Consider the following 23,885-nt stretch of genomic DNA (forward strand, 5'->3'; position numbering starts at 1 on the left):
GTGAAGAAAATTGCAAATGCAATTCTATTTTTGTAGTTACATATGTAAGAACACGCATATGTTAGATTTAGGAATTGTTTATCTCGGAATCAGCCGGTTGGGACTTCTATAGCATATAGTATGTATGTAGTTCCCATTGAAACGATCGGTCGAAAAACTTTTTGAACTTTTTGTTTGCTTCTTCATTAAGTTCGGATAACTGTATTAAATAACTGCCATCAACATCGGATAAGTATGTATATTAAATAGCTGTCATTTAATCATGCGGTAAAATGGCATGCTCCGGTTTTTAAAATAAATTGATTTGGGCACTGACGTCTAGATTTGTCTATGAAAAGAGTAACTTGCGTCAGTAACTTGAGTAAACTTGCAAGGGTATAGAAACTTCGGCATGGTCACAATTAGCCCGAACCTCAAGTTTTTTATATTGGAAGTGGGAGCGAGTTTCTGTTAAACCGGTTTAAAGTTTATTATTTGTATGCATATGTTTTTTTTTTTTTTTTTGTATGTACATTTGTGGCTTGCTTCTATAATGGTTGCATTACTTCCTTCTTTCAAATGGGGTTAATATTACTAATTCATTGTTGGTAGTAGTACCTTAAATGAATTGAAAAGCCCGTCGCGCCTGATTCGTTATGCCATGCACTAAGGCATGTGCTTTTATATGTATACATATATACTTCATTTTGAACACTTCATTGCATTAAAATGAAAAGTTTGCTGTCATAGAAAGAAAGAAAACCACGAGTGCAGAGATATGGCGGTATTCTATATGAAAGTCGGCGAACAAATAACAAAATGATTAGACATATGGGTAGAAATAATTTAGGTAAATGTTTACTATTACTACTCGGGCCCAAAACGCGCTTAAACTACATAATTTTGGTATCAAACGAAAGAGAAAAATTGCACGAGCACGACCTCAGGTGCGCCTTGGCGATTTATTTCGTGGTTTTTGAGTAATTAACAAAAGAAAATTAATATTTTTAGCGGGACTATAGCTAAAAGTAGCTTTTTCCGGCTAAAAAAAGCTGTTCAATTTTGAGATGGTGTTGCCAAATGCCGAATTTTGGATACTCAAATACGCGGGCTTTTTGAATCTATTCTCAACAAACGAAAATATTGTTGAGTTTGCAATATTTCTTGATTTTATAGAACAAATATAGTTTAGAATACAATATTCGGCTGCTCTGGCAGCCGAATATTCCTGGACTTTTGAGTTTAGATTAAAATATTTGGCTACCAGGGCAGTCAAACAGCGCGCCAAATAAAAAATAGCGTTTGACAACACTGAAATCTAGCTTTACCCGATTTTTCCACTTTTCAACACTGAAATCTCGAGTAGTAATAGTAAACATTTACCATAATTTAATTCAAACATATTTAAATAATCAACTAAAAACAATGATAAGTTGGCATGGAAATTCTGTGGTGGCCTTAACCCAGTATACGTATGTATGTACATAAGTAAATTGTACATTATTCATACATATGTATGTAATATTACGAATGTATGTATGGAGTTCATAGCAACATGCGGTCAAAGATTTGTTATAATTTGTAGTATTTTATGTGTGGCAAGGGCATAGAATATGGACCATTAGTTTCTGGTTTGTGTGCGTCCCCATGATATTAGATGAGTTAAGTTTCTGGGTCAGTATACCTACATACAGTATACAGTATACATAAGTAGACACATATTTCATAAATGTGTTGATTCTCTGCAAGTGAATTGGCATAATCGATTTTTGAGACAGTTTTTGCATCAATTGATTAATTTCGGCATCCAATTTTTAAGATAAAATATCTACTGATTATTTTTAGATTGATTCGAGAATTGGATGTTAAAATATTGTTGCCTGTTTGCTTTGTTTGGCAGTTTAATTGAAATGAAGTAAGTAAGTCGACTCGCCGACTTGGGTATACCATACACCAGGTGAAAAAAAATTTTTTTAGATTGATCAATCCTGACAGCTTTCATTACTTTATCTTACCTGTGTTAGAAGTAGCTCAAATATCATCCCAATAGCTCTTAAGATGGCTGAGAAAAACGTATACGCACCGACGGACAGACGGACGTGTCTATATTGACTCAGCTTCTCATGCTTATCAAGAATACATATACTTCATAGGGTCGGAAACGTCTCTTTCTGTGCGTTACAAACATCTGACCAGTTTTATAATACCCTTTGCAATGGTATAATTATCGAAGTCGGCATAAAGTCTTCAAAATGGATGGTAAAATTTATATATATTCTTGATCAGCATCATCACCCTTCTGTCCTTATGAACACTCTAGGTGTCTATCTCAAATACTTAAAGAGCGAGACTTATCAAATTTGTTATGTAGACTCGTGTAGTATGTACTTTGATCGCGGTCCCTTCTGTCCGCAATTTACAAATGAAGCAAGTAAGTCGACTCGTCGACTTGGGTATACCATACACCAGGTGAAACAAATATTTCAAATTTCGAAAACCAAATGTACCTACATATTAAATTGTTTTTACATGCTTCATACTATGTGCTATCTCGCTCACTCTACAAACACACGAGCACTCTAGCGCCGCCACTAGCCAACGGCCTTGTGGACCGCTTAATAAAATACGTTCATAGGCATATTTTGCATGTTTCTAGTCCGATTTCAAATTTGGTAGTTTGACAGAAATAGATAAGAATAATTAGACTGCCGAATTTGATTGCGAATGTCAAAAAACTACAGGAGGAAATCGGTTTTTTTTCTAAATTATGGAGGCGGAAGTGGTCGTGGCAAAAAGTTTGAACAACGTATTTCTGCGCGCCAACTAAACGGGTATACAAACTAAATTTGATGTCTAGCTGATATACTTTTTAAGAAAAATAGTTTTATGTGATTCCTGGGGGCGTGGCCAAAATTCCAATTAACTCTATACATTTGCATACTACACGGGTATACGTACCAAATTTGGTGGCTCTAGCTCTTATAGTCTCCGAGATCTGCGTGTTCATACAGACGGACGGACGGACGGACAGACGGACATGGCTAGATCGACTCGGCTGTTGATCCTGATCAAGAATATATATACTTTATAGGGTCGGAGAAGCTTCCTTCTGCCTGTTACATACATTTTACTTTTAACGCGATTGCTTTCAAATTAAATATTTGTTAGTTTAATATATCTGTTAGTGACTGTGCCAAATTTGATCAAGATCGGGCGACTATACCATATAGCTCCCATAGGAACGATCGGTGGAAAACAGTGACTATGATCAATATCTTCGATATTTCCTATGATTGTAGGCCATTCTTTCGCAAACATAAGCTTTTTTAAATAAAACGTTCTTCCACATTGATGGCTAATAGGTAAGGAAAGAGTTACCAAAAAAGTTGCAAGGGTATACAAACTTTGACGCGGTCGAAGTTAGCCCAGGCGCTCTGGTTTTAATTCATAAGTATAAGTATGTATATGTTATGGATCAGCATCAATAGCCGAGCCATGTCGTCTGTCGTCTGTTGGGCAGTAGGGGCGGAGTTGTCCCTTGGCGACTCTAGAGTGCTCCTGTCAGAAGAGTGAGCAAGACCCAAAATGGAATTTTCTATTTACATACATACGTACATAAGTAATTGTGTTACCCTTGGTTTTGTTTCACTTGGTGCATGGTATACCAAAGTCGGCGAGTCTATTTACTACTTAAATTTTTTGTTGACGTCTTCGTTTCATGATTTTTCGTTTAGTTTTCCATTAAACTGGAACAGCTAATTAGTTGCTGTCGTGGGTCCCCTACCCGTACCCTTACAAAAATGATGTTGGCTAGTAAAATTCTCAGGCGACTTTCTTTTTTTAAGGTTTGAGGAAAATCTCAATTGCCAAAAATGATTGTTTGTTTTAGTTTATTTCGTAGATGGACCGATGTAAAGACTTACTTTAATGAAAAGTAAGTAATTTAACAAAGTAAAAGAGTATTTATATTTTATTATGGACAATGTTCGTTCACACAAGGCCCAGCCCAGCTTTCGAGAATTTTTGGTTAAATATAAAGATTTACGTTTTAATCGGTGAGATTGAAAAATCAGCAAATAATGTACATTCTATTGTACATAACATGAAGCCATTAACAGATGAATATTTAACAAAGTAAAATTATGCACAACAGTTTTTATACCATACACCCATAGGGTGAAATGGTATATTAAAGTCGCCAAAATGTATGTAACAGGCAGAAGGAAGCTTCTCCGACCCTATAAAGTATATATATTCTTGATCAGGATCAACAGCCGAGTCGATCTAGCCATGTCCGTCTGTCCGTCCGTCCGTCCGTCCGTCCGTCTGTATGAACACGCAGATCTCGGAGACTATAAGAGCTAGAGCCACCAAATTTGGTATGTATACTCGTGTAGTATGCACATGTTCAGAGTTAATTGGAATTTCGTCCACGCCCCCTTATGCCCCCAGGAATCACATAAAACTGTTTTTCTTAAAAAGTATGACAGCTAGAGACATCAAATTTAGTTTGTATACCCGATTAGTTAGTGCGCAGAAATTAACTGTTCAAACTTTTTGCCACGCCCCCTTACGCCCCCAGGAATCACACAAAACTGTTTTTCTTAAAAAGTATAATAGCTAGAGACATCAAATTTAGTTTATATGCTCGTTTAGTTAGCGCGCAGAAACTAATTGTTTAAACTTTTTGCCACGCCCCCTTCCGCCCCCGGAATTTACATAAAACTGATTTCCTTAAAAACTATGATAGCTACCGACATCAAATTTAGTATGTAGACTAGCTTAATAGACGCGCAGATATTGGCTATTTAAACGTTTTGCCACGCCCACTTCCGCCCCCGCAAATTAAACAAAACTGATTTTATCAAAAACTAACAAAGCTAAAGTCACCAAATTTAGTATGTATACTGGCATAGTATGCGCGGAGAATTTATATATTTTCACATTTTGCCACGCCCACTTCCGCCTCCATAATTTAGAAAAAACCGATTTCCTCCTGTATTTTTTTGACTATCGCATTCAAATTCGGCAGACTAATTATTCTTATCTATTTCTACCAAACTACCAAATTGTATTGAAATCGGACTAGAAACATGTAAAATATGCGTATGAACGTATTTTACTACGCGGTCCACAAGGCCAGAATTGGACGTTGGCTAGTAGCGGCGCTAGAGTGCTCGTGTGTTTGTAGAGTGAGCGAGATAGCACATAGTATAAGACATGTAAAAACAATTTAAAGACATACATTTGGTCTTCGAAATTTGAAATATTTGTTTCACCAGGTGTATGGTATACCCAAGTCGACGAGTCGACTTACTTGCTTCATTTATACTTTTATTTCAAGAGGCTTCTTTAGCTTTTGCAATTCTTTTTGATGCTTATTAATCCATTGTGACTAAATATTTGGACAGAGAAAGTTTATAAGTTACTTTTGAATTAGAAGTCAATTTTAATGTATCCGAGAAACTAGAGTCAATCTGGAAAACCCAAATTTATATTCGCTATCAGCGAGTTTAAATTACCCTAAAAAAATTATATGAGGCCTTTGCCGCAGACTAAAGTTCGATTTTGTTGCCCCGTATGTAATCCTTATTGTCCTTGCTATAAGTGTGGTATTGTGTTTAATAGACAAATAATTGTCATATCGATTCACTTGTTGCGCGTCACTTTCTCCTCCTCCTTCTCTTGCTTTGTCTCACAAAAGGCCTCTCAAAAAAGCCACAAGCTCAATCTCGAACTGTGTTTATTGATCAATTAGCTCTGCTCAGTGTCCATTTATCCATCATTTATCAGCGAGCAGGGGGTTAATCAGCGACTCATTTTGTGGGCCACCAACAATATCTATATATTTACGAATCCCCCCAAACCTCGCTTGTCCTTATGGCAAAGCACTCAATCCTTTTGTCAAATGGCAAATTTAATTGAAGGGTGAGGCTAACCATCAAAGTGTTTGCGCCTCTTGTATTCACTTATTCGACCCACCGCTTACCTTAAACCTTGACATGCCATCGCCAAAGCTACCCGCACTGGCCAAGTCCTCATCGTCCAGGCAGGCGCCTCCCAGAATAGCCTCAGGAAGTTTGGTGCTGGGATGCCGCGATGAGGAGGGTGCGGCTGCTTTATAGTAATAGGGTGGATGTTGATGGCGAAGAATGGCAGCGCCTTCATAGCCCAACAGCTCAATGGGATGATCACATTTACAGCGATGCGGTGGTGTGCGATGATGCTGGTGGATATGTGGATGTGGATGCCTGCTCCTGTTGCCATTGTGTTGCAAATGTGGTGTGTTCGGGGGATGCGGAGGTGGCGGGATATCTGCGGGTGTTATATAGATTTTCCCTCCTCCCCCACTACCCCCTGAACCTACGCCTCCCTCACCTCCTGTTGAACTTCCATGTTGGTTGCTTGGCCAATGATGCAACTCATCAAATTCGCCGGATCTGTTGGCCAGTTGATGTTGCTGTTGCAATTGTCTTGGCTCCCGCAAACAGCCTTGTTGCTGCTGGTGCTGTTGTTTGCGGTAGCGATAATATTCATGATGTGCAGCAGCAGTGGCAGTGACAGTGGTTGGCACAGGATACTGTGTAAGTTGTGACCGGTCCATAAAAATTGGGTTGTGCACAGAAACAAAGACCGGCAAAAACGTGCTCCTGTTAAATCTTATTGTTAAATCTTTTGTAGGTCTGGGTCTGGGTGTGGATGTGGGTAAAGGTCTGGGGTCCAGTGGAACTTTTAAATTCGAATGCAAGCGGAATAAAAATATCGAACAAGAAACAGCTACAAAAAAATAGCAAGCAATAACAAAACTACAATAATGTTATAATTAAAATAAATATTTATTCGCAAATCAGTGTATAAACGCGATTTCTATTACTACTACTAAAGTAGAATATAAAGCCAGAGGGCCGGGTCTAACTTCGGCCGTGCCAAAGTTTGCAAACCCTTGCAAGTTTTTGTGGTACTCTTTCCTTACGTCAAAAAAAAAAAACGTCGAATTTCCGGGAAAGATTGTCGGACAATCTTGGGCTGGAGCAAATTGGCGCATATAGCATCTTATTCTATCGTGTGTTTATCCGATTTTGATCAAAGGATAAAACTTTTTATGTGCATGGATTATTTCCTAGTTTGGTGATAATCACAAAAGTTAATAATTAGTTTCTCTAACCAAAATTATATTTTGACCCATCGTTTCTACACATATGAGATACATATGTATGTTTATGGTCATCCGATTTTGATGAAATTTTACGCAGCCATTATACCTCACTTAAACAGGCAATCATTCATGGTTTATTAGAATAAATTAGACATTAAATAACTTATAAAGAACAGTCACAGATGGTGACTATTGGTTTCTATTGGAGCTGCATGATATAGTGTTTCGATCCGGCTAAATCCGAGACTTACGAATTGTAAGTGCGACATTTCGCTGTAGCTCTTCCGGTTTCCGGTCAGACGGACGGACGGACTTGGCTATTTAAACTCGTCTCGTCGTAATGAATATGAATACATCTATTTTCTATGGTCGAAGTTGCTTTCTTCTATGCGATGCACGTAGAAGACCAAACTTCGGCTATGCCAAAGGGTATATTAATGTGTGTATGCTTTGCAGTCATCGACGGTTATATGTGAATATGTAAGTGTATTATTATGTTGCAAACTTTTTCTATGTGTCACTTGTACATGCATTTACTCATAACCAATAATTAGTTAGTCTCTATCTAAAAATGAAGCAAGTAAGTCGACTCGTCGACTTGGGTATACCATACACAAGGCGAAACAAATATTTCAAAGTTCGAAAACCAAATGTACCTACATATTAAATTGTTTTTACATGCTTCATACTATGTGCTATCTCGCTCACTCTACAAACACACGAGCACTCTAGCGCCGCCACTAGCCAACGGCCAATTCTGGCCTTGTGGACCGCTTAATAAAATACGTTCATAGGCATATTTTGCATGTTTCTAGTCCGATTTCAAATTTGGTAGTTTGACAGAAATAGATAAGAATAATTAGACTGCCGAATTTGATTGCGAATGTCAAAAAACTACAGGAGGAAATCGGTTTTTTTTCTAAATTATGGAGGCGGAAGTGGGCGTGGCAAAATGTGAAAATATATAAATTCTCCGCGCATACTAAGCCAGTATACATGCTAAATTTGGTGACTTTAGCTTTGTTTGTTTTTGATAAAATCAGTTTTGTTTAATTTGCGGGGGCGGAAGTGGTCGTGAAAAATTTTAAGCTAGTCTACATACCAAATTTGATGTCTCTAGCTATTATACTTTTTAAGAAAAAGTTTTTAAGTTTTATGTGATTCCTATACAAACTAAATTTGATGTCTCTATCTATTATACTTTTTAAGAAAAACAGTTTTATGTGATTCCTGGGGGCGTAAGGGGGCGTGGCAAAAAGTTTGAAAAACTAATTTCTGCGCGCCAAATAAACGGGTATACAAACTAAATTTGATGTCTCTAGCTGTTATACTTTTTAAGAAAAATAGTTTTATGTGATTCCTGGGGGCGTAAGGGGGCGTGGCCAAAATTCCAATTACCTCTATACATTTACATACTACACGGGTATACATACCAAATTTGGTGGCTCTAGCTCTTATAGTCTCCGAGATCTGCGTGTTCATACAGACGGACGGACGGACGGACAGACGGACATGTCTAGATCGACTCGGCTGTTGATCCTGATCAAGAATATATATACTTTATAGGGTCGGAGAAGCTTCCTTCTGCCTGTTACATACATTTTGGCGACTTTAACATACCATTTCACCCTATGGGTGTATGGCAGAGGTAGGCACCCATAGCCCGTGCGGGCACTTTTCTTCGGCATATGATCGTTTTACCATCTGTGTACATGCCGAAGTCAACACGAAGTGCACTTGAGAGCGTAAAAACAGAATTAGTCTGTTGCAGCATTTCGACTCGAGCGCATCTATGTCGCGTTGTTGGATAAATGCACATGAAAAAATTAATTTGGGGGTTGTTTTCTCATTTATTTTCTTGCAGCAGATCATCGATTGTGCTGGTTCTCAAAGCCATGATTGAGCCATATTTTATTCACTTTTCATTTTTCGCAGTGTAAAGCACACACATACACTGACAGCTTGAGCTGGCTCTCTTTGTGCCTACCCCTGGTGTATGGTATAAAAAACATTTCTTTCTCTTCGGCTAATGCTAAGGGAATGACCTACCTTTTGATTTGTGTATAAAGTACTGATGTTCTACATACATACAGTTAGAGTTACAGTTACCACTAAGAGTCTAATAGATTAATGAAAAGGTGCAAAATGCAGAGTTTAGATTTGTAAGAAACAAACATTTCCTTCAGTTAGACTTTTCGACCAATGGTTCATTTGACCTATGTGTGTACATACATATGTATATATGTATCATATTAAGAAGCAATTTTCATACTGACGGCTGTTGAGCTACGGTGAAACATATGGACATGATTATATCTTCTTGGCATCTGTTGCAGATTAAGAATACCCACATATGTTGTGAGTGAATGTGTATATATTAATTTATTTTATGGAGGCTCTTTCTATTGGCAATATAGTCTTCAACTTTAACTGCGCTCTTTGATTTAGTCCTATAATTCATATAACCAAACTAAAACATTAATTTTGCTCATCAAGTAAATACGGAAATTGACATGTCTACGTGTATGTATGTACATACATATGCACATAATGCACAAAACGAGCGCCAAGCCCAGAAACTCAAAGAAAAGTGAGTCTTCGCGCCAAATGAATTAGCTCGATTTGGTGGCGAGCTTACCGCATTTATTTAATTACACTTTCCTGGAAAACCAAATACCGTGGCTGCTCGTTGCCCCTTCTACCTACATCTACCCCATTTTTCCCTTAGGAACAGGGAGTGAGTTTTAGGGCCCCGAGTTATATCAAAGAGTGAAACAAGTCAAGCACAACACACAAAAGGGCAAACAAAACTTTTGTTGCTGGGCTTTCCTATTTTTTCATTCCTTTTTACTGTCTTTTTGGGTGCAACCAAGCAAAATAAAACGACATCAGTATTCGGAGACAGAGCGACCGAGAGAAGGCGCCCACATATACGGTCCTTACCGATTCATATCGCTAATGATGATCAAATAACGACCCCGAATCGTTGGCACAGACTGGCGGACCAGGCTCGAATGAATGAACATAACATAGAAAACGGCAAAGCTACAAATCGTTAGCCCAGTTGGCAAAACCCCAGGAAACTGAAAACTGTGTCATATCTGCCTCTTATCCTTCCAGTGCCGGATTAGGCATATTGCAGGAAGGGCAAATGCTACAAGCGCGTTAAAAAATATTTTGATTGCTGAAAGGTCGATTCATTGTTCATTAGTTTACCAGTCTCAGCGAAATGGGTGAATTGGCGAAAAGTTATATTTGAAAAGTTCTACCAAATTCTTAACTTTACTTTGGATTAGCCCATATTCCAAAGGTATTCTTTTACAAGTACTTTAAACTTTTAGCCAGGCTAATTATTTTCAAAATTGCTAAGCGATTTTCGTTCTTTTCATAACTTTTTCATTGGAAAGTGATCTTTTACTTTGTATTAACAGCGCGCTGGCTAAGTCTGGCACTGCATCCTTCAGTCCCACTTGCAGTTCTAGTTGATACCGGCTGGTATAATGAGGTGACCCCACAGCTTTTGGCCAACTGTCGAGCCCAAATGATATGTAAATACCAAACAACTTGCCTTGGAAAAAGTCGATGTGTATGTGTTCCTACTTGATTACAACACTTGATCATTGTGTCAAGAATGTAATGTTGGCGAGTTGCAAACTATTTTAAGTGCCCAATCAAAGAGGAGCCAGCCATTATATTATGCATTCATTAGGATGCAGACATAAACATCAGATGAAATGATTCGGTGTTGAAATGAATGTTTTGCATTTGACTTTTATCGCCATTCGTATTCGAATAATTTGCCATCATCAGTAGAATCTAAGGTGATATCTAATGTCAGGTATGTATGTATACGGCCGTAGCCTTATGCTTAGCTAATTGTTATATGGAAAATTTATATCCTGGTTTTAAATTTTAATGGGTGCCTATAATAAATAATGCTTGTTCATACACACAATTAAACCCACGGACAGACGGACACACTCACACACTCACACATCCAAAACACCACATACAGAGGAGTGAAGCTCCACGATTTGGTTATAAACTTTCAAAAAAGAAAAGAAAAATTGCCTTATGTCCTCATAATTTATGCAAAATAAAATAAGATAACAGACATTTTAAAAATGTATTTATGTATATGTATATGTATGTACATATGATGCATGTATGCAGATGGTTAAAGTGTACGAGATTATAGCAACTAAGTATTTTGGCTGTGCAATGGTGTTCATCATGAAATATGCAATACAAACAATTGTCCGAACATGTGTTACGAATCAAAACTTCAATTTTAAAATCAGTTCATGCCAAACAATTAAAAATTGAAAAGCTAAGTGAATTGAAAGCTTAAATGAAATGAAATCATTTGTAAGGATAGTTGCTATGTTGCCGGTTTGGTGAAGGCAAGCAGCTTTCAAAACAAATAAACTCAGTAAATTCAATTTGCTCTGTTCGGATAAAGAGATTCGGATAGAGTAGACTTGGGGGGTTTAAGGTGGATAGAGTAGGAGAAATATGTCAAAAGCCAAATAATGTACATACCTGATCGCTTTGTGCTGTTTCAGTCACCGAAACATCGTTGCCAGACATTTTATTAATATTTGATTAACAATTTATTGTATCACTTTGAGATTAGGAAAATAATACGGTTTGGATTAATTAGAGTTTAATATACATATTATGTATTCATGTGCAGACTGGTCGTTTTATGTATTCTGCAATTACACATTTATTTGTTGTATTTCTTTCTGGTTTAAACAATATTCGTTAAACCTTTTCTAATGTCCGGGTTCGGAAGAGGTCAATAGAATTGTAGATTTAAATCGTAAATCTGCATTGAGCCTTTCACTAGAAATTTTCTTTGTTTACAGATTTATTGATTCGCTAGATTACAAAATGCGATTAATTCATTATTACTATATGTACATATGTACATACATACATACATATGTATGTATGTAGTATGCCTTCATATACATACATATACATAAGTATGTTTCCCACAGACGGGCTGCTTTGAGGCATCTAAACAGATGATAGTGGCCAATACAAATGGAATACATTTGGTCTTGGAAATTCAACATTTTTCAATTGGTGCATGGTATACCGAAGTCGGCGAGACGACTTACTTCATTTTCATATCCAATTTCGAAGTTAACACGAGGTAAATTCGAGAGCGTGAAAACTAGATTCTATCTCTCGTTTTTTAAAAAATGCAAATGAAAAATTATTCCTGGGTTTGCTTTCCCTTTCATCAGTTCGACGTTTGCGCTCGTTTGAGCGATTTATACAAAATTTGTTCACTTTTCACTTTGCGAAATGAAAAGCACACACATACATTGACAGTTTTCGCTCTCTCTCTATCTCTCTTTGTGCCTATCCCTGTCTTAGAATATTTGTTTGTCTGCGGTTTTCAGTTGCCAGTCCTAAGCGGCAAGAAAAACAAAAGTAGAGACCCTAGAAATCGAGCCCAAAATTACATCCCTATCCCAGACGCTAACTCAAGCTCAAAGAACGAAAAGGGAAAATACATACAGATGTACAAACATATAAGAAATTCCAAATAAATTGAATTGTGTCGAGGAAATGGAGACCGCGCTATAAGCTTTATGTAAACAGACAGTACACAAAATATATAGGTAAGTAAAAGAAAAAAGCCAAGAGATAAAACAAAAAATACAAAAACAAACAGACCGCAACCAAAACGAAAGCCAAAAAGGGAAGGGAAAACCCAAAGGTCCCGAAAATATACAGAAAGAGAACTAGAACAAGTGATAAATGTTCTGTGACCTTTATCGTAATTTCCATAACCATGTGTGCCCCTCGCCCCCAGTGGCGAAATCTCTGTTGCTATCCGTAGATGTCACCAAGGATGGGCAGTCGTTAGCATTTCTAGTTGCCAGATAAGAAAAATTTAATTAAAAATCCGTTTCATATTTAAGTTTGTCGATGTTAGTTTCTGCAAATGATACGATTCTGCGCTACTAGAAGCCCGCGCGCTTTTGAAATCCTGTAAAAGCAATTTCATCACGATTAATTTAAAAAAATTTTGATGCAATTTGTAGAACGAATCTCTGCAATAAGATATTTTAAGTATTTATTCATTTCAGTTTCGGCATTATTATAAAGAGCTAATGATATAAGGATGCGGGACTATTATCAATTAAATGGCATTTAAAACGGCCGACTCATCTAGAAAACTTAAAATTCGCTTACACAGAAGTATGTATCTTAAAGGGCCTCTCACTAACGGTATTTGTAGCCACAGATGTTCCTTGCGCAAATTCATTAAATATTAATGAGTTTAAAAGCGGCAAGCAATTTGTTGTTGTCCCAGCCAGGGAGTGGGATTAGAAAACGCAACTGACAAATTGTCTTGCTATTGATAGATATATCAGACAGAGAAGTTGCCCTTTCATTTGTGCCGTCTATGTGTATATCAGAATGTCTGCTTACTGCCATCCTGTCGGGCTGCCTGCTAATGCCTTTGAAGCATCTGCACTGCTCCTTTGCTCGACTATTTGATTTTTCATTTGTGCATTTGTCAAATGCGAGTAACAGTAGCAGAAAGCTGCAAATGGCAACTGACAGCCAATGAAATGCAAAATGAGGAAAAGACACAAAAGGAGTAAGCCTAGAAGCCCAAGATCCACCTACCTTATGAAACTAGAGGCCAGCAAATGAAGGGTGGGTATCTTTTTTGTCAATACATCGAGCGTATTCCATTTAAAGAGTGGCGTATTCAGGCAAGACGATTGAGTTTTAAGAAATTGGTTATCAAGCAACTTCTTTTTCTCAACCTTTATGGACAAGTACATAAGGTGCGCGAAATAAGTAAGTGGGACACCGCGTTGCTGTCCATGACAAGTAAACCGATTAGTACATATACATATAGTCCATATAATTAAGCCCATTTACAGCTTAGAATAAAATTAGAAAAAAATTAAATCTAAAGATTTTCAAACAAAATAAGTGACTGGGACAAATTGTTAATTTGTGTCTTTTTTGAAAATAAAAAACCAAAACCAACTAAATAGCCTATGTATCTTGTTAAAAATGGACGAAAATAGTCCTTTCAATAAACAGGAATTCCATGCACTTGGACTTGTTTTGGGGCACGAAGATAATAGCGGCACCCATCGGGTTCAACTAAATTAAAGTTTGTATTTGTTGGCACGAGCAGCTTTATGCTAAGCAATATATGATCACTGCAGGAATTTGCACACATCTCCTGGATATCGATAGAGATCAATTATTTCCTATTTGACCAACTATATTCGGTTGTCAATCAATATTGGGCTATTAGAACAAAGGTTTCTTCCATAGTTTTCACGGTCGTTGGATCAACGCAAACTCCTCATAGACAGTTAGAGTTACAGAGTTGACATTTTGCATGTAGGACTGTTTATCTGCACGGGTTGTATATCTCGGATTTACTTTTGACGCGATTTTCATAAAAATTAAAATTTGTCAGAACCCTGGCCCTCTGGTTTTTGTTAATTTTAAAAGATTTAACAATATTTGTTATTGAAAGTACCGATTTCATGTGCTTATCTAACCACATATGAATGCAAAGCAATCTGTTCCATTTACCTATTTCGTTCAAAAACTCAACGTTGTCTTCCAAAAATCAATGTAACTGGAAAAACCTGTGATCATTTTATTATTTCTTAGGTTATCGCAGAAGCAGTCTACAACCAAAATATAAGAGGAAAGGAGAAAACGAAATATTGCATTTTTTGTCCCACTCACCGATTGCACGCACCTTATATTTGTTGTGTATACTGTCATTTGTAGGCGTGAAAGTAAGTACCACAACATCATAGTACATATTTCATATTTATGGGGTTCATTTCCAAAAAAAACTTCTAAAACTACGAAAAACGACATGCTCAAAATTTTCAGGATATCCCCAAATAATAATTTTACTTAATAATTAATACTTGACCATATCTTGAAAAACCAAATCAAACAAGGTGTCATTTATTTCTGTAAAAACTGATGAAATAATGCTAAAATGACTGCCCTCTGCAATTCTTTTCTTTGTAAACATCGGATAGGAATCGGCAGAGTTAAAATAATAACTTCAGAGTTAGTTACGCGAGATGGACAGGGTAGGTTATAGTGCGGTGGGGTGTATACTTAACAAGGTAGATACCAAGTCCCACATATTGGTGAGATTATTACACATTTAAACTTTGCTTTTTTTCTTTTTAGAGTTTAATATATTTGTTGAATCTACTCTTAATTTAGAGCCTAACAACAAGTTTGAGATATTTTTCTTGGTCTAGTACTTAAGCTAAGTCCTGGGGATACTGCAGGTGGCCGTAATCACTTATTGTTGGGTCTGTCATTTCCTTTAAGAGGAGGATGCAAGTCCTTTGTTTTAACAGGTTTTGGGATAACTCAAGGACCTTTTATATCGGCCACCGTATAAACACCCACAACTTAAATTTCTTGTCAGCAATCGTAGTCAATTTGGAGGAGGAATCTGAGGATCATTTAGTAGAATGGCATTTTATACAGTTTAATGTCTCTTCCCCTCTATGTCATCACCACCTTATTTCTTATCTAAATTTGAATAAAAAGGTGTGTACATACGTGAAATTTTTACTTAGTTCATCACTTTCAATAATGATCGAGAATCGTATTTGAGTGCAAATATGTAAATGAATCTTAACTGGACAAAATTTTGCTATAGCTTTAAGTGTGAGCGGACGGTATACATAAACATGTGCATGTACACTGCCGCGCAATAGGGAACCGATGGGTTCAATTTAATTTTCCATTTTCAACATTTCAGTTAATAAGATACTGTTTGCTAAAAAATATGTTTGACATTGTTTAGTTTGTTTTTCTTTTTGGTAAAAAGTTCTCAATTTGTAGAATAAGAAATCGTGTCCCTATTCAACTGCATGGCAGTGTATGTATGTATGTCTGTATGTGTATGATGTTAGGAATGGGCTATAAATTTTGGAAAATGTGAAGCTTTACTTCGGGTTTGGCTTTGTGGAAATTTATATGCCATTCTGCCTTGTCCAAGCCGACTCTTTCCCCAATCTCTTTGTTTTGCAAGTTATGAAAGTCCAATTCCCGACAATAGGGGGCGGTTGGGAGTACGGACCAACACGCCCCCGGCATTTGTTTTAAAAGTAGAATGCGAAAGCAATTGGTCCGCACTAGATAGGGGCAATAAGGGAGGTGGGAAACTGTGGGAAGCACAGCAGCTGTGGCACATGTCAGTGCATTTTTCAGGCGACACCAAGGCAGCAGTCAGCCAACATATTAGCTGCCACAACACATATGGATGAGCTTGTGCCAGTATGTGTGTGTGCTGCGTGTAGGCCATGGGTTTGGGTGATGCATCTCCTGTTGATAACGTGGACTAAATCTGGCCCATGTTATGGTAGATAGAACTGGTATATAAAGTGCTTGTGTGGTATGCCACAAATTCATTATTATTTTCTCATCTCCCACTCGCGCAAGTGGAGCGTCTGATGCTTAGCACTTTTTGGTAGGGTGCAATTTAAAGAACAACTAGAAAGGAAACAACAAGAATTTTTGTTGTCGTCGTTACAATCCAAAGGGTTGAAGATGTGAAAAGTATGCTTCAGGCAAAACGCGGCCTTCAAGTCTTTTCAATGCTTTCGGCCCACTAACAAGTTTAAACAATTTGAGGTTGAAGTTGAAAAATAAGATAAAAGAACGGAACAAAATAAAAATAAAGTAAACATATTTTGCCCACATCACCAACGTGGAATGTTAATGCTACGAATAAGATTAAGAAGCAAAGTTGACGAGTGACAATAGTAGCTGGCAAAGTCACGCCTAGATTTGGCGCAACGAATCACTATCGCTCATTATACCATACACCCATAGGGTGAAATGGTATATTAAAGTCGCCAAAATGTATGTAACAGGCAGAAGGAAGCTTCTCCGACCCTATAAAGTATATATATTCTTGATCAGGATGAACAGCCGAGTCGATCTAGCCATGTCCGTCTGTCCGTCCGTCCGTCCGTCCGTATGAACACGCAGATCTCGGAGACTATGAGAGGAATCACATAAAACTATTTTTTTTTAAAAAGTATAACAGCTAGAGACATCAAATTTAGTTTGTATACCCGTTTAGTTAGCGCGCAGAAATTAATTGTTCAAACTTTTTGCCACGCCCCCTTACGCCCCCAGGAATCACATAAAACTGTTTTTCTTAAAAAGTATAATAGCTAAAGACATCAAATTTGGTATGCAGACTAGTTTAATAGACGCGCAGAAACTGGCTATTTAAAAATTTTGCCACGCCCACTTCCGCCCCCGCAAATTAAACAAAACTGATTTTATCAGAAACAAACAAAGCTAAAGTCACCAAATTTAGTATGTTTACTGGCTTAGTATGCGCGCAGAGTATATATATTTTCATATTTTGGCACGCCCACTTCCGCCTCAATAATTAAGAAAAAACCGATTTCCTCCTGTATTTTTTTGACTATCGCATTCAAATTCGGCAGACTAATTAATCTTATCTATTTCTACAAAACTACCAAATTTTATTGAAATCAGACTAGAAACATGCAAAATATGCGTATGAACGTATTTTACTAAGCGGTCCACAAGGCCAGAATTGGCCGTTGGCTAGTAGCGGCGCTAGAGTGCTCGTGTATTCGTAGAGTGAGCGAGATAGCACATACTATGAAACATGTAAAAACAATTTAATAGACATACATTTAGTTTTCGAGATTTGAAATATTTGTTTCCCTTGGTGTATGGTATACCCAAGTCGAAGAGTCGACATACTTGCTTCATTTTAATTAGTTCCCACTAACAATTTGAGCAACAACGCTAATTAAATTGTCCTGTCACTATGGGGTCCATCCCAAACCTTAAATATTGAATCTTGAACAATAGGCGCATTGTTAACTCATAAGCACCCTTCGTCGCATTTCACGATATTTGTACTTATGTGCCATTGAATGTACATTCTTCATGCTCATTCTGTAATCATTGTTCCTTGCCATTGAGCTGTGTGCTGTGATGGCTGTCTGATTTACTTTGCCTTCCTGGCATTATTTAAACTAAATTAATTAATCCACCATATGGCTTTCTAACTGCAAGTACAATAGACTTGACAGTAACATCTTTTGGCGGTATAAATAGCTGACAAGGAACTACATTTTTATACCCTTGCAAAAAGGGTATATTAATTTTGGTCAGAAGTGTGCAACGCATAGAACGAAGCATCTCCGACCATACAAAGTATATATATTCTTGATCAGCACGACGAGACGAGTTCAACTAGCCATGTCCGTCCGTCCGTCCGTCCGTCTGGATCAACGCAAACTCCTCCTAGACCGTAAGAGCTACAGAGCTGAAATTTTGCACGTAGGCTTGTATATACTGCAGGCGTTGTATATCTCGGATTCAGCCGGATCGGACCACTATATCATATAGCTCCCATACAAACCCCAAAGTCACGAACAGTGACTTTTCTCAATAACTTCGTTATTTTCTATGCTATTATCGTGAAACTTAATATTAGAGAGTTTACTACGCCTATAAGCGACTATGCCAAATTTGATCAAGATCGGGTGACTATATCATATAGCTCCCATACAAACGGCCAAGTCACAAACAGTGACTTTCTCAATAACTTCGTTATTTTCTGAGCTATTGTCGTGAAACTTAATATTAGAGAGTTTACTACGCCTATAAGCGAGTAGGCCAAATTTGATCAAGATCGGGTGACTATATAATATAGCTCCCATACAAACGAGCAAGTCACGAACAGTGACTTTCTCAATACCTTCGTTATTTTCTGAGCTATTGTCGTGAAACTTAATATTAGAGAGTTTACTACGCCTATAAGCGACTATGCCAAATTTGATCAAGATCAGGTGACTATATCATATAGCTCCCATAGGAACGATTGGTCGAAAACAGTGACTTTTGTAAATAACTTCGTTACTTTTAACGTAATTGTTTTTAAATTAAATTTCTGTTAATGACTGTGTCGAATTTGATAAAGATCGGGTGACTATATCATATAGCTCCCATAGGAACGATCGGTGGAAAACAGTGACTTTGATCAATATCTTCGTTATTTCCTATGATTGTAGGCCTTTCTTTCTCAAGCTTAAGCCTTTTTAGATAAAACGTTCTTCCACATTGATGGCTAATAGGTAAGGATAGAGTTACCAAAAAAGTTGCAAGGGTATACAAACTTTGACGCGGTCGAAGTTAGCCCCGGCCCTCTGGTTTCCATTAACATATCTTTAAAGCACCTAGTAAAGATTGGGATTGGCTGGACAAAACAGCGTATACATAGATAAAGCGTTTTGATAAAACAAATGAAGCCAGTCCAGAGAAGACAAGCTGAGACAGATTGGAGGTACAACAGATTGCTGAAAACCCATCACTTTGGCAGCCTTATTGAAAACTTGTTTGTATTATTTTTGTTGTTTTGTCTCTTTTCCTTTTTTGTTTTTCCTTTAGTAATGTAAAACATCAGCATTACTTTAGTATGCGGGAGATGGATATGGTGGAGATGGTGGAGACTGGCCGTGCCTTGATTTTCAGTAGGAGACGTTTGAATTTTTATTAAAACAAAAAATTCCACCAGATGCAGCTAGCAGATAGAAATTTTGATGTCTTATTGCCATTTATAGTAAGGACAGTTCGCCCCTCCCAAAAAAAAAGGGATTTACTTCTGCCATTCCCAAGTTTTTATTGCTCGTTGTTGAGATTGTCTTTTCTTACCTACATATTTTATCTTCAAGTCCCGCGAAAGAATGTCCCATTTTATTTTATACTTGGTATCAAAAACCATTGTTACTTCATATGCTCTTATAACTAAACTAGGTAATTAACTTATTTACTTATTAGTCTATAAGTCTGTCAATTTCAATTCAAATTGAATAGCTATACATATTATATACAGTGGCGGCCACGAATCTATAACCTTTTTTTGACACTAGTTCTGATTTTTTCGGCTCCTAAGTAACTTAATGAAATCTTTTTTTTCCGTAATTTGTTGGTGATTGTATTCAGATGATGAACCGTAAAAATTGCCTCCCTAGGGTGCATTTGAACAAAGAAAACTCCGGTTTTTTCTAGGCGTACATTTAAGAGGTTTTTGCTAAAATTGTAGATCTAGCAGAACTAAGATAATCTGCATACCACACTGCATGCATCACATACCACTACTTGTATCTATGCTCTATGCTGCGAAACGAAAAAAAAACCTTCCCGTTAATTAAGAATAAATATATCCAAGAAGATTCTGCAAAAATTTCAGACGAATCGGTTCAGTTTAAGGTTCGAGTTTCAGTGGTCGTCGATTTCGAAAAGTGTGTTTAAAGTTTTAAAGGTACTTTACACACACGGCCGACCGCCCTCGTTAAAAAGTTATAAACCTAAAATACTGTCAATATCGTTATAAAAATTTAACAGCATGCTCTTTAAAAACCCTATACAATCGAAATATAAAAAAAATTGCGGGGGCATGATAAAAATTGGAAATAAGCTCGATTACTGAGCGTACTATACGAGTCTGTATACCAAACTTGGCGGCTGTAGTCTCCGAGATATACATATGTGTTCATACGGACAGAAGGAAGGACAGGCAGACGGACGGGCGGAAAGACAAACAAGAATCGACTCGGCTGTTGATGCTGTTCAAAAATATACATGTATACTTTATGGAATCGGAAAAGCTTTCATACCATTTCACCCTATGGTGGCATGGTATAAAAACTTCCAAGGATACTCCAACATAACTTGGTCCTCTGGTTATTTAATTCTGCAAATCAAATTTGATACCTTTTGCTGGAACAGTCTCTGAGGAACTCGGTTTTGTTCGAATTAAAGAAAACATTAAATTTAATGGGAAATAATGCAGAAATGTAGTTTAATGGAATAAGGATGAAAAATATATATATTTCCTCCTCCGACTTTGAAACATAACTCATTTTGAATTTAGCTTGCAAAGGTAAACTGAGCATTTACCTACATTGGTATACATGGGAGGGACTTATGGTCTCGTTTGCAATTTTTTCTCAATAGTTGCAGTTGGTGAGGATTCTGGGGAAGCACTTTTGCTGGGTCCAAGTGATTTAATATTTTCTTTAACCTCCCGAGTAGTGTTAGCTTTAGGTCCGGCCACTGGTGTAGGTTTGGCAGCGGCGGTTGTATTGGTATTATCCGGTTTGCCGCAGTACTTCTCCACTGTGCTTTCTACCTTCTCACTATTGCTACCAACAAACTGTGCAAGCTTTACTTTGTTCTTAAGAACCAGGAATGTGGGCATGCTGGTGACATCGTATTCTATAGCTATATCCTCATGATCATCGACATCGATTTTAAGTATGAGCAGGCGATCGGCATACTCCTCCGCCAATTGCTCTAGTCGTGGCCCAATTATCGCGCATGGGCCACACCATGTGGCATAGAATTCGACCAGGACATGCTTGTTTCCTGCTTCGTCGATAATTTGATCGAGAGCTTCTTTCGACTCTATAACTATAACTTTCTTTCCTTGATCGCGTGCCGTCATTATGAGAATCAGCGAAATGAATACCTAACCCAAATTTGAATTGAATTTAACTTTTAGAAAATTTTGCCGAGCTTCGGATGAGTATTGACATTAAATTTTATGAAATTGTGATACACATAATTTCGAAAATTATTTAGAGAAATCATCCAAATCACAGTCATTATTGACGTGACAACTGTCGGTATATTTAGTAAATCCGAGAGGGTAGTCCTATCACTTAAATGGCTTTAAGGTGAACAATTAGAGAACCGTAAAAGCCCGCCCGCATTGCACACAAAATGAGTGCATAAAAGCTGTGAGAGTGGCATGAAGACGACAGTTGCGGCCGTTCGTGAGGTAGGAGACTAGAGGCAGGGGGTTGGTAGTCCATACGTAAGACACTGCGGTGCATTTGCCTTAATTTCTTACAAATGCAAGACAAGACAAAACAAATAGCTGAACACAGACAAAAGAAGTTCTGAAACAGATAAGTACAACAAGACCAAAGCATGGCTGGCCTTTTAAGTAAAAAGAAATTCAAAACTAAGGATACAAGAACAAAAGTTATGCGTATAAAAGAAGGTGCTAAAACAGGCAATACTTAGACAAATACCTAACAAAACATAGGAAAGTTTGGTAAGTCATCCTTGTGTGCTTCATATTCTTAAAGCTAAATTTATATTTTGTATAAACTCACATTTAGCTTAGCAAATACACAAGTGAACTCCGCTCTTTGAGTTCACCTGGTAAAAAACGATAACTATCCAGGAGGAAAACGGCATATAAAAGTCGCCAAATTGGCGGATCCAGCTCATCATTTTAGTAAGACGAATTGGGCATTCCGAGGGAAATTAAGTATTTTGAAAATTAAGCTGCTTCAGAGATTAAATCTCGATTTTGGGAAACTCCCCTAGTTTTAAATATTTTTTTTGTGTTTGCTTACATATGACATGTTTGTATTTCAAAGAAGGACGATTTACGTACTTTTTTTTCATCCCACATATGTGTACATTACTTGCAGTATATAGGTGCCCAGTAGGTCGAGTAGGAGTTTACGCAGATCCAGACGGACATGGCTATAAAAACACGTCCCTTTGTGTTATATCTCATCGTGTTGGTCAGAGATGCTCCCTATATACCCAATTGCAAGGAAATTAAAATAAAAACATTTTTCTGAAAACACAAGTTACTATCTCTTATCTATGTACATATCCTGATTTACCCTTCGCATGGGCAAAAGGTCTTTCGAGAATGCCAACACAATGATTAATTCTTAAGTGCGGATTAAAAACACAAAACTTGGCATAACTAGCGTTGGTCATGTACTTTACACTTGACATTGACCCTAGACGTTAAAATGTATGTCCATAGAGGTGTTTCGCATGCTGCATAACCTAATGAGCACATGTTTGTTTACATAAATGTAGGCTGCAAGCTTAAATGTTAAGTGACAGCGTTAAGCTGTCAGACGAAACCGGAAATCGTGCAACGCACAATCGAGCGACCGATGAAGTTGGGTGTTGTGCAATCAGTTAAATCAGCAAATGCACCTAATGCCACCTTCGTGGACGATTGCAACTTTTTTTGTTTTGCTCCACACAAAGTGACCCACCCTAAAGTACATAAGTGTATAAATATGTGTAAAGCATATAAAAACTGGCAACCTGGAAAATCTTTTCAGGATTCAGTCGAAAAAAGTCCGCTATTTATGTAAGTAACACAATTATTCAGTTATTTTTATTGCGCATATGCCACGTATTGCAAGCATATTTGTCTTCTATACTTCTTATTGCGGTCAAGTAGTAAATGGGGTCAGGCGAAAGCTCAGATAGTTGGAAGCTTCTTCCTGCTAACATCGCGATTTGTCGCGTATAGCAAATGAATATGCAAACCAAAAGGGCTGAGGATTACCTCGGCATTGCCGGAATTTGTTTGTCGTTGCATGATATCTATTACTCTTTCCTTACCTAAAGGCATCAAAGCGTTGACATTTTATTTGTAAAGTTTGAATTGTACGAAAATACAATATCCCCTACATCTCCGATTTCAAATTCATCCATAAATATGGGCTACCTTTGGTATAATTTCAACTGAGGCTTTCACGCACGATTCTTGCCCGCAATTGCTTAAAAAATTTCGAGAATAATTATGCGAAAACGATTAAAAAAAAAAAAAAATGAACACCAAAGTTATTTGCAATAGCCTTTGCCTTTTTTTTATTTA

At 37.4% G+C, this 23,885-nt stretch overlaps 2 protein-coding genes across 2 annotated transcripts in view; both read right to left on the reverse strand.

Annotated features, from left to right (window-relative positions):
- Positions 1-23,885, reverse strand: part of ome (dipeptidyl peptidase 4 omega) — a 49,883-nt gene that overhangs the window by 8,150 nt on the left and 17,848 nt on the right. Inside the window, 2 exon segments of the mRNA XM_068302461.1 lie at positions 5,969-6,559; positions 11,678-11,759. Of these exon segments, the coding sequence (XP_068158562.1) occupies positions 5,969-6,559; positions 11,678-11,725 (639 nt within the window). The 5' untranslated portion in view covers positions 11,726-11,759.
- LOC137586441 (thioredoxin-2) lies at positions 21,010-21,832 on the reverse strand. The gene has a single exon (XM_068302477.1). It carries the CDS (start codon positions 21,681-21,683, stop codon positions 21,162-21,164), a length of 522 nt encoding a protein of 173 aa, XP_068158578.1. The 5' UTR covers positions 21,684-21,832; the 3' UTR covers positions 21,010-21,161.

The sequence above is a fragment of the Drosophila tropicalis genome, unplaced genomic scaffold, assembly GCF_018151085.1.
Source record: "Drosophila tropicalis isolate 14030-0801.00 unplaced genomic scaffold, ASM1815108v1 contig_993, whole genome shotgun sequence".
NCBI classification, from domain to species: Eukaryota; Metazoa; Arthropoda; class Insecta; order Diptera; family Drosophilidae; genus Drosophila; species Drosophila tropicalis.

Coding starts and splice junctions, on each gene's coding strand:
- LOC137586441 (XM_068302477.1), bottom strand. CDS start 21,683: ATGACGGCACGCGATCAAGGAAAGAAAGTTATAGTTATAGAGTCGAAA.